The following is a 12602-nucleotide window of genomic DNA, read 5'->3' as shown; positions in this document are numbered from 1 at the left end:
ATTCTCAAATACAAGTATGCCACGGCTATGTGACATGGAACGAACTATGGTATAAGAAAACCAGGTATGCACAAAACTGACAGGTAACATTTCAAGGTTAGCCCAGCTGACGTCATACCGCCCAGTATTGCCATTCCGTAATAAATCAAATACGTACACACGACAAATGTTTTTATATTTACTTTGCAAGGAAATTTTGAACTTTTAGTAAAAGATTTACTTACAGTTTCAATAATGTTTATGTATGTGACAAGTAATAGTAATTAAATATATTAGTCAGCAATTCACTTAATTTTCAATACTTAATAAAATTTAAATGAAACCAATTTAACGGTAATACAGTGGTAACACTTACGTCATCAATGGGGTAGCAATGGCGGCTTGTCTTGTCATAGGATTGAGCATACCTGGTCTTTTTATACCATGGAACGAACTTCAAACGTCAAAATGGAAACGCAACAAGTGCCCCTGGGAAGTCAGACTTGTCAAGAAGAACGAACGATCGCAAAATTCGATAAAACTGAAAGCTGCCAGTTACAAATGTTGTAATAGAAAATTAGCCATTATTTCGCAAACCACAAGCCTGATGTTGGAGCACACTGGCAGAACTCTCAAGATTTGTTGGTATTGTTCGCGAAGAGTAGTAGTTACACTGTATAACCCTACTATTCCGCCATTTAACTAACAAAAGAATTTAAATCGGTTTTCTTTCGATTGCCACACTGCCTAGCCAGACCGAATAAGTTAATTCTACTAATAGCTAGCTATCTAGGTACTTACCTACATTTAGACAGTTGTTTTATTATCTACATTTATTTTGTGCCTTATCTTAGATTCGGCCCGTAAAATTATTTGCATATCTAGTAGCTTATTGTTATGACATTTCTTTTTTAATAAACAATGACTAATAATAATAGCTGCAGACTACAAAGGTTTGGCGACCCATGACCCACTTTGTAAAAATCTCTTAAATTGAAGGGCCGTTGACGGTTAAGACAAATGCAAACACTACATATCACTTATGGATATGTTTTATTAAGTATTTAAAAGCTGTAATCCATAAGGTTGATAATGGAATATTAGTTAAGTTGCAGTTTTGTTTTGATGCCCAAGTACTTCAGACTATGAAGTTGGTAGCTAAGAAAATACGAGTATAATATTAGCCAATGATGAACCTTACTATAAACAGTATTGAAGGTTTTAGATTGGCAATAGGTGCCATGAAACACTTAATGTGTGGAAACAATTAAGTTAAACGCGGCAGTTTAAGAAAGACCATCTGTTTTATAACTAGACAAGGAAATAATCAACAAGTACTTAATAATAAAGTTTCATTTGATTCCTGGAAAGCGTTTACTGTGTTTTATTGATCGTTTCATTGTGAGCATTAAATAAGAATGGATGCGTAAGTTATGACCAATCAGAGGTCAAAGTTGGCCAAAATGGCCAATAGCTCATTAGAAATCATATAATGTCTACTCGGACAGAACAATGATGTTTATGACTGGGTGAGGCAATAGAAAATCAGCTTGGAGACATATGGGTGCGTGCGAACCTTCGTGAGCTGGTGTGTACATAAATCTTAGTAATATTATAAGCTAGGCTGGTTTTACACCGAATGCTTTTAGCATTTTTACATAGCATCACATCACATCGCAGGGTTAGGCAGAGGTTATACACACACTCACTGGCCAGGTATGTTTAAGTCCCATATAATAGGGGTCTTTAGCAGTTTTTGGTAAGTACATTTATTAAAAAGAACAAACTTAAGTGTAAATTAAGAAAATCGAAAGCTGCCAGTTACGAATGTTGTAATAGAAAATTAGCCATTATTTCGCCACCAATTAATTTTACTACAATAAATTTCATTTCATTTCATTTAAATGGTAGAGGTGGAAGAGCTACGCCTAAGTAGAACTAGGCCGAACTTAACATTGCGGGTATTTGAAAGAGTCTCTTATGATGACGGTGAAGAAAGCGAAAGTGATGTGACAGAATCCGAAGTACCTACTTATAATTCCCTTGTATTTGCCTACCCCAAATAATAGGCTTTTTTGACGTGACTTATTGTGGATTTGCCGCAGATGGCATTAACTGCATGGCCGGACAAATGGGGCGCGGCCCGGTACAACGTTTAAGACAAATTGATCGCAAATAATAGGCGCGAACTTATACGTAACTAATTAACGTAGGCAAGAAGTCTCGAGTGAAGTCAGTCTAAGGAGGCCTTCATTTTCAACAGTCCATCTAAACATGATGAAATGTTTGCAAAACCGGGTCAGCAGCTCGTACCGTACTTGAGGGGATGAGGTGGTTAGGCAGTCTATAGCTACTATTAAGTATATTTAAATTCAATTAGTACTAGATATTATGTTTCAAATTACGCATTAAACGACGCTTAAACTCTTCTTTTATCTATGTTTCCTGATGCGGAAGCAACGAAATTGTTTTTAGTAACATAGTAACAGATAAGTATAGCTACTGGTGAACATGCGGTCTAAAATTAAGCTTGTACGGGAGCTAGTGGTTGTTATTGTATGCTAAGTTAGTCGTCAATCGCTTCCGACCTGCAGCCGAGTTTTTGTTTACATGTCGTGTCAATGCTGTTCACCGAGCTACTTGTATGAAATAATACATAACTAAACAGTTTAACACTATGTGCAATATAACATAACCTCACGACTATATCCCAATGGTGGTAGTCAGAGGTACATCCAACGCACGGAGCTTTCTGTTAGACCAACGTGATAGATGGTGAGTCATATCGCTGCTGTGTTAGTGAAAACTGTCCGGGATCCGAACCGCCGATCCCCGTTTGAGAAGCAAGCCCGTGACCACAGGACCACAATGACTTCTCTTCTTCTGAGTAATATAGATTCTATAAGCGCGGCCGAGAGTACGTATACTCGACACCAAATTCGATTTAATTCTCCGAAAATTAAGCTGTAAAAGCCACCCCATTCTGTTGTAGATGAGTATTAAAATATTGATACAAAATAAGTACATGAATAGGACGAATAAAGTACGAACTAAATATCACAAGGACGGAGTATGAGTTTCCTTGCCGACGGTACTCGCGCAACAAGTGACATGACAACTCATCTGACCACCCTACTTACCATTGCATGTTATTTCAACTCGTCTTATTATTTCGTGCCATTGAGCGCCTCCGCGGTGACGCGCATGAATATGAAATGCCATCAATAGAGATGTTGTCATACATCTACCTGTGATGGACAGTAGCTCTGTGTGACAGACGCATCAATAACTTGTTTATTGTTTACCTCGAGCCTTGAACCACTGTCGGGAATGCTACGATTTGCATAAGGAAGTCTTAGTACAGTTTTACAATAACCCTAGCCATAGAGGCAGCCAATCAGCTCGCGACACCAAACACTTCAGGACCCCGATACCGACCCCGCCGGCGTGGTCGACGATTTCCCTCATTCAGCGCTTATCGCTATCGACCCACTAGGGTCGATTAATTCTTTCAAATATTTTTCCTCTCAGACGACGCCCTGAGCCGAGGTTCGCGCCCAACTATGCACCCTCAGGCCTGTTGTCTTAAACGTTGTACCGGGTGAGAGCCTTCAGCGCTCCCCATTTGTCCGGCCAAGTAGTTAATGCCATCTGCGGCAAATCTACAATAAGTCACGTCAAAAAAAAAAATAGTTTTACAATAGTAGAATATGGTTGTTATACATACAGGACGTTAGTGACATCGTAACGAAAAATTTTAGAGATGATTCAGATCAGGATTCTGAGTTGATATCAAGTGGAATTTTCCGTCGCAAAAGTATGGAACTTAAAAAACATATTTTTTAAATTTATTTTCTGACAGGAAATTCTACTTGATATCAACTCAGAATCATGGTCTGAATCATCCCCGTAAGTATTGTACTTGTACGGGGTGTAGGTGACATCACTCATTATTCTGAATTAATATCATGTTAAATTTTCGAGCCCAAAAGTATAGAATTGAAAATAATTTAAAAAATATATATGAATTTTGCGACGGTAAATTCCACTTTATATCAACTCAGAATCATGGTCTGAATCATTCCTTTCAGTATTCGTTACGGTGTCGCTAACACCCTGTGTATAATTTACTCCTTAATTCTTGTGTAGAATGACGTGTAAAGAAGTTTTTTATTTTAGGATTTAAAATGTTCCTTTAAAGAGTCATATTAAATTGTCTCTTTTCTGCTGGGGGCAATGCAGGCCTTATTTCATGCATTGTATCACTGAGACCTGTAAGATCTATTGTGATCCCCTTGCAATCTATGTATTGTCGTAGGAACACATTATATAGCAGGTGCAGTGTGTGTGTGCTTACTTGGCGTCGATGTGGAGTATCTTCATGTCCATGGCGTGCACGGTGGTGAAGACGTTGGTGGCGCCGTGCACGACGCACTCGCGCGTCTCCGGCATGGCCAGCGGCGTGCACACGCACAGGAACACCGGCTCGTTGCGGCTGCACAGGGGCAGGTACGACACGTAGTGGCCTCGCACCAGCACCACCTACCAACATAAACGTACTCAATATGCCATACGTTTCAAATTAAAAACTAATCCTCAAAACAGTGGTACAAAAGTGCTAGCTACAGGTTCATCTTTAACAACTTGACGTCTAAAACAGAACATAAAATATCTAGCTCTGATGAGTGATGGGTAGTTTACGAACTAAATAATATGTTGAACATACATACATAAACTCACGCCTATTTCCCACCGGGGTAAGCAGAGACTATAGAATTCCATTTGCTTCGATCCTGACACACTTCTCTTGCTCTACATTCATCAATCGCTTCATAACCGCTAACTATGTGTATCGCGTGTGTACTGTGTGTATCGCTTAATACTTATGTCGAAAGTACCTAATATTATAAAAAGTAACATACGCTCACAATGCGACACGTCAGAGGCACATCCATCGCAAGATGAACGAAGTCGAGTCAACTGTATTAGTGAAAACTATTGGTGCAATATCGGGGTTCTAATCGGCGTTCCTCGCGTTTGAGAAGCAAGCGGGTTTACCACAGGACCGCAGTGACGTACGTATTGTAATATATTCAGTTATTGCTTTTAAATATATACCAAGATAAAGGACTCTTCACACGCTCTGCTTCACGCTATAACAGATACCCAGCAGAATATAATATTTGCTAGCGTCGCGTAAGTAGGTAAGTAAGTAGTTTATATTATGAATGCGGGTACTATTGCAGCGTTTTCATTATGTCAACTACGAGTACGTATGTAGGTACAGGTTTTATAAATAGGTAAAAATATGTATTAATTGTTGCATAATCTCCACCACCGCATTGGAGCAGCGTAGTGGAGTATGCTCCATACCCACTCCGGTTGATTGAGGCGAGGCCTGTGCCCAGCAGTGGGACGTATTTAGGCTGTTTATGTGTTGCATAATGATGTATCTTGAATGGCTACTTTTTTCAAGTTCAAATATACCTAGATCTATCTATGGGAATGTAAGCGGACAGTCTTTCTGACTGTCTGAGCTTTTTTCTATCAATGTGTGTGTAGATGAATTACTTTGATATTCTTTTGTTTAGAACGCGTTTTTTCCGTAGTCGGGTTTTAGTTTTTAAATTCTTTTTGTGGTTGTTTCCTATTGCTTTATACTTTCATTTGTTTTACCATTTGGTGAAAGGAATATACCTGTAGAGCACGGCAGGTGAGCGATGATATTCAATTTTATTAAACGACCGATATAGTTAAGACTGGATAGTTATAGATCAAGGTCGCCCACGTCGTAACGAGACTGAAAAGATTTTTATTGGGATTTGACAGTGTGTACGCTGAACTTTGACCTAATAAGTTGTGGCTTCAAAGGCGGCATCGTAGGCGTGGCGCTTTGACATTCTTTAAAGTTTTAACAACAATAGACAGATAAGAGTGTTCGACACAATAGTTCACAGTTCACCCGCTCACCGCCGCTGCGCCGGAGCAATCTTCGATCCGGATCCATGCGGCCTTGGTCGATATATTTTATTGTATTGAACGCGCTCGTATTCATAGTGAGCCGTACTGTACATCCGCATTAAAGACCATTAAATACTGTTAACTTTGTTATCAAATCAACATGTAGAACGTTAATTAAGCTACGTGGAACCGGCCGCTGCTGTAAGTGCAGAGACTGCACGTGTAGTGATCGAGTAAAATTGATAAAATATTTTATGTTTATGCACCAACAAAGTGGCAAAGACAACTTTAATAAGCGAGTACACATATTCGAGATTGTTAAACAAATAAAGTGTTTATTCACAATGTGAGTAGTCACCGGAAAATCTTATTGGAATTATGTTGATGGGTTTTTTTTATAAAAGTAGATAATAAATGGATTAGTGACGTTGCTGATGACTAGATACATTAATATATTTAGGAGGTGTTGACTTATTGGTGTTGATGCCATGAGATTTATTTTTCTTGCTTTCTGTTCTTAGGAACTTTCCATGGAACACAATAATTAATGATTTTTATTTTGTTGATTTGTGTATAATAGGAAAGTTAAACTCTGATGAAACTTCAACGGCGATCTGTGAAAGTTACTTTGTCATTTCTAGAAAAAAGGGCCAGATTTGGCGATTCAACCTTACGATGATAACCAATCGTAAAGTATCCGTGCGAATAACTGGCGCGACTATGAATAGGACCGAAAACAACGAACACTACCTTTAGAATAACGCAATGTAGTTACATAAAAAGTTTAATCCACTTAACAAGGTATATTTAAATGATGTCTGTAGCGAACTGTTGTAGGCCAGATTATATCATAGCGTATAAATAGAGCACAAAGTCACTATGACAACATTATTTGAGAATGCTTGCATTTTACTGTGATCCGCGGGGAAATATACATAAAATGGTAATAACTTGGCAAATGCTAATGAACACGCAAAGCTTCCATGTGAAATACTGCTACGAGTAATACTCAATGTTCTATCTAACACAAGACTCGGGGCCTGAGTTACTTGTAAGATCTGTTGATGTAATGTTTCAGGTGTTTAATGTTTATCTTATGACTAAAAACATAGTTGAATGTATAATTTGGATATCATAAATTAAAATGTAACATGTTTCAATTCGATTCCCGCGGAGATTAAAAACGAGATTCAGACACTTGCGTCAACATGATGTCCGCCCACCCTGGCCCAGACTATGGCTGGATAATGACGATAGATTAACCGGATATGAAACGTTAGATTACCGTATCAAACGAATAACCGATATACGCCTAAACATACGGCACCGAGACATCTGGCCGAAGGAGGGGAGACAGCGGACGGGGAAAACTAGCTTTATTCTAATGTAACGAATTATGCTACTTTACTAACGTACGTTAACCACGTTACTTCAAACACGTAGCATTATTAACGCATGTAAAAGATACATAGTACCTGCATATTTTTTCATGATAATTACAAATAAGTTATATGATCTTTTGGAGCAATCATAATAACAGTTATTTTTTTATGTATACAATGTCATCATCATCAATTTAAGCAGCATTTTCCATTCCAGTCTATCAAAGGCCAATTCCTTGACTTCCTTATAAGACACGACGTTAACATTATCTTTAATCTGTTCCATGTAAGCTCTTCTTGGTCTTCTCCTTCCTTCTAGCTTCCCTTCTAAGATGTTTTTAATAAATTCGTCGTGTCTTATTAGGTGTCCTATCACCTTGCCTCTTCTGACCTCAATAATTCTCAGTATTTGGCTTTTTTCCTTTACTCTTACTAGCACTTCCTCATTTGTAATTCTTTCTGTACAACTTATTCTTTCCATCCTCCTCCAACACCACATTTCAAAGGCCTCGAGTCTCTCTTTCTGTCCTTCTGTACAATATAAGTGAAGGAAATTCTTAAAACATTTTATTTCATTTGTTAATTAAACGTTCGTATTCCGTGGCTTGTTACTTGCACCGCTACAGTTTTAATCTGCCTCACAGTGTATGACAGCACCGGGCGATCAATCGTGACTTATTATCTGTTGCGTACGTTTGAACCCGAATCCATCAGCTATAGAAACCTTGTCATGAGTGAGGGGAACAATGAACCACTTTCTAACATAAAGATAAAACATTCAAATTGTCGTGACTGCGCGTGACCCGAACCAGTGTGAGTGACCACTGTAATTCTACCTCTGGCTGTCTTGTCAGTACGGTAGCTGCAGTTTTCACCGAAGGTCACATTATTACGGTCGTGACAAGGATATGATAAAGGCTATTGAGATGTCAACTATCGCAATAGCTTGTATTTGACAATACGCGCGTGCCACGCCGCAGCTGCGCCGGTTAGCTGCTCCTCGACGTGTGGGCCGCTCGCCAGCGGCCGGACCCTGGCTACATCAAAACTCAATCTATTAACAATCATTCGTACACCTCCAATTAACAAGTTAACAATTTTGGCATAGTACACCTACGTACCAAAAAAGTGTAAACTCAGAGTTACTTTTGCGAAGTTTACGTCTAAAAGTCTGGTCAGCATAGTCACGTTTCGTCGAGTATAAGTCACGAAATGTTACGTCAGGACACACCTCTCGAGTGTGTTGAAGAGTTTTTTTCTAAGGGTATCCTTTATAACGGTTATGGAGTTTAGTGGCCGCGGCGCACGCGCCCGCCGATCACGACGTCAGCTGCTTTCCAACCGATGGATACTAGTGTTGTACTCGTAGGTGGAGACTTTTTATAATGCACACCGCACGCGCGCGAATTTGCTCTAAAGAAACATTTTCCTATTTGCCGCTTTATTCAGAAATTGCTGAATTACATTTTTTTTGATATTACATACCGTACACAATATAATTTATTAACTGTGTGTAAGGGAAATGAGTACGCCAGTTGAGACAAAATCGAATAAAGCTGGATATTAATATTGCCTTGACCTGTCAAAACGTATAAATTGTAAAAGTGGGTTACTGGGTATATAGAGATATAAGTGCACCTCGTTTGATTTCGCTACGGGTCGGATTGGGCGGTTGCGGTGTGAATTTGGCCAGCTTGCGCACGCGTCGCGCGGTCACGACGCCGCAGCGCAGGCGCGGTGCGTGGTGTCGTCATCACGAAGGGACCATCGATCAAATCGCGTATTTATTTGTAAGCCACTGTATCTACGAAGTGTTTATGTTAGACATGTAACAACCTCAGCGAGTAATCGATTGAAATATATCTATCATCAAAGTGTGTAATTTAGTGAGTTGGCTAATCCACAGAGGTATGGCGTGGAAATAGAACCGGTAACTGTCTTCACTAGGTTGTTTAGATTTCCAGTAAGTAAATTAAATGAAAATAATCTTTGATCATAATCAAATTGACACCCGATCAAAATATATAATACAATAACTTCAATTCTAACTTCTGACGAGTATGACCAACTGATTTAACCAGCCCAAAGCCGAAATAACTTGATAGCTTAGTTCGGTTTGTTTATAGCAAGACGTGGCGCTGCTCATCCGACATATCTGTTCCACATCTCAATAAAAGTTTTAGTAATATGGACATTACAGGTTGATCACCTGATTGTCCGAATTAAGATGATCCGTGCTTCAGAAGCCGTTGGTCCCTGTTACTACTTACTGATGTAAGTATGTAGTCGTTACATGAGCCATGTCAGAGGGGCCTTTGGCGGTTCGGTTAATCCTGACACCAGGGTTGATGAGGTTGGTTCCACCTCGCAACCCACACGATAAGAAGAAGAGTAATATGAAGAAGATGAATACTTACTAGACAAGTATGTAGGACCTATTCAAAAGGTAAATGCGTAGTATAGATTAGTATCCGCAAGGAGAGTTCCGTTGGAAACCTTGAATAGTAAAGTCTGCAACAAAATACAGACGTTTCTATTTCTTTTTTATTTCATAATTAGGTAAAAATGTATAAAATAAATAATAGGTTTTTAGTTGAAGTAGTGAAAGGAAATTTACGTATATGTCGATGTAAAATCTCATATTTTCATAATCACTAAGTATAGCTTAGGTAGAGGCCTAACCCTATATGTGTATACATTTGACAAACAAGTAGGTAATAAATAATACTTGATCACATAAAGAAGGTTTACATATGTTGTTAAACCGTGACCAGCATGATTTTACCATTTTTCATAGAAATCATGACATCAATGCCAAACTAAAAGAGGAACAAAATAATTTAATTTGCCACCCGTAACACAGACGGTCACACGTTCTCACAATAATATACAGTATGCAAATAATACATCTTAATATAGAGAGCAGTGGCTCGCAGTTTTGTTATTACAATCAGATGCATTTACATTTCATAAATAAATGCATCTCCGCTTGCCCTAACGACGGTGCGCTGAACGTTTTTGCCGCACATAAAGTGTATGAGTGGCTTAATTTAAATAACCCCGCACGCTCGCCTGGTGTCTAGAGTGTGAATTTCAGATGCTCATGCCTCCATTTTCTTTTGCACCGATTTTATTTTACATATCTAGCCCACATAGATTTAAATAACTCGCCGGAACGGTTCACATGCTAAAAAGAAAATTAATTCAAAGTTTGACGACTCTCGTCACATTAAGTAATACTTTTTAATAACTTATTGATTGCTAAGTTCGACCGGGTCACTATGAGTCGAGTCGTAAAGTAAAACTTTCTACGTTGATTGAGGTATGCAATAAATCGATCTCGAGCATTAATTCACTCATACTCGTAACCACTTGGATTCACTCAGAAGCAGTTCAAAGTTCACCGTTTACGTAAGGTACCCAGCAATGTTTTAATGGGGTAATCATAACTTCAAAATTACTAGATCTATTATACGTCATAACACACAATCGGCGAATGGTCGGCAAAGCTTCACGTATCATACTCAAATATCAATTTCATATATTAGCGGCAATATCAATTACAAAGGGAAATTTGAATGATACATAAAACGAATTAACCTATTGAGCAAAAAGTTACATACAGAGACATATCATTTGTTCGTGTTCTCACGGACTCTATAAAAATCGAGTACCAATCATTACACAGAACCTCTCGAACTGACACGTAGGTATATTAATTCCAATAATGACCATCCGAATGAGGCTTCTTTCGTCACAGAGCGTATAGAAAACATCAAATACATATAATTAGAGGCATCTATAAACTACGGTAATTGTGAATCGTCTTCTTTAATTACGAAGGCCGGTTCGAAGGTTGTGAAGCTGGAACAGCGTTGAGAAATATTATTTATTTTATTTGAAGGTGATGTGATCAATCAGCGAGCGTTTATATTAGTTTCGATAGGTCCTGTAGCAAGGGCGGAACGAGCGCGGTGTCACGGTGCCGGCCTGTCAGGGCGAAGGTTGTGCTGCCGATATTTGTCAGTCTGTCGGCCACGAATGCTGTACCTAACCTTAACTTGTTTGGAATCTTGAAATCGCATTTACGTGCCTACCTAATATAATAACAATAATAGTATTCATTAAGATTAGCATAACAAATTAAGACCAGAAAAACACATAGGAAATAAGTAAAACGTTACGTTTGGAAAATCCACTAAAGTACAAAACGCATAGGGAAACTACTAAGAGTAAGAATACAATAGGGTAATTCTAAATATCGAGTGTGTTTGTACTTTGAATAATTCTATAAGAATCAGGCATCGATTTCAAAATGCCCACAACAATATTGTCAATTTAGCAAAATACTGAATGGATCCATTATATGATATAAAAAGATCGATGACGAACCGCTGAATGCGTGGTTAACACTTCTCCCGACCTTTCGCTTTTATGTTTGCTTAAGACCAAGTTCATACTATTCAACAAAGATACATATATTTATGACCAACATTGTATTTCTGCACATAATATATTGGTACAAAAACCATAAAAATGCCGGCAAATGTAAAGATCTTTCAATAATGATTACAAAAGAATTTACAAAAGCCGAGTGTGTTGATAGTTAGACATTGTTCTATCAATGAAGCTATTGAAGGCTGTGTAAAAATGAAATTTAACTTTAACGCATCGTACACATGGAGATAGATTGCTCGTCTTCATTATGCAAGAGAGCTGGAGTAGGCAGAATTTCCATATGTGTAAAATATTTGAAAACGCTGGCTGTATTGTGGTACGCAAGTTACGCTCGACATGCGCACAGTGCGATTGCAAGGAATGTTTTGCCGCTAAGAAACGATCTAAGACATTATTATAATGTGGAATAAGGTTAGAATAGAACACTGGAACCGATCGGTACCGTGCACAGAATAATGTAGAGCAAGCGTGTAATCCTCTCTGTTTCAACACGGCGTAATTACAGTCATTTACTTGACATCTTTGACAATATTAATACATCACTGTTTGGTGCGTGTAATTCTAATAATACAGTAATTGATACATTAGATTATAGGACAGCGTTCGCGATCCGTGCATGATAGGTACGGTCGCACAAAGAGTTTGCGAAATTTAAAGTGTGAACAAAACTTGTTGTAAAATATAAACTGTCACGTATTTTATGATGTGTGTCGATCACGCACGTGTTGATCAATGTATATGATAAGTTATCTAAATAATCTTCTTCGTTCGTGTTAGTTACTGTCCTATATTTATATTCTATTTGACTGTGCCAAACGGATA

At 38.4% G+C, this 12602-nt stretch overlaps 1 protein-coding gene across 2 annotated transcripts in view; it reads right to left on the bottom strand.

Moving 5' to 3' along the window:
• LOC126380626 (neuronal PAS domain-containing protein 4B-like) overlaps positions 1-12602 on the bottom strand; it is a 105215-nt gene that overhangs the window by 14533 nt on the left and 78080 nt on the right. For both annotated transcript variants that reach the window (XM_050030162.1, XM_050030163.1), the window contains exon 7: positions 4337-4521. In XM_050030162.1, the coding sequence (XP_049886119.1) occupies positions 4337-4521 (185 nt within the window). The remainder of the gene's footprint in view (positions 1-4336; positions 4522-12602) is intronic.

Source organism: Pectinophora gossypiella, chromosome Z, assembly GCF_024362695.1.
Source record: "Pectinophora gossypiella chromosome Z, ilPecGoss1.1, whole genome shotgun sequence".
In the NCBI taxonomy this organism is placed as follows: Eukaryota; Metazoa; Arthropoda; class Insecta; order Lepidoptera; family Gelechiidae; genus Pectinophora; species Pectinophora gossypiella.
This window is presented reverse-complemented; position numbering and strand designations above follow the sequence as displayed.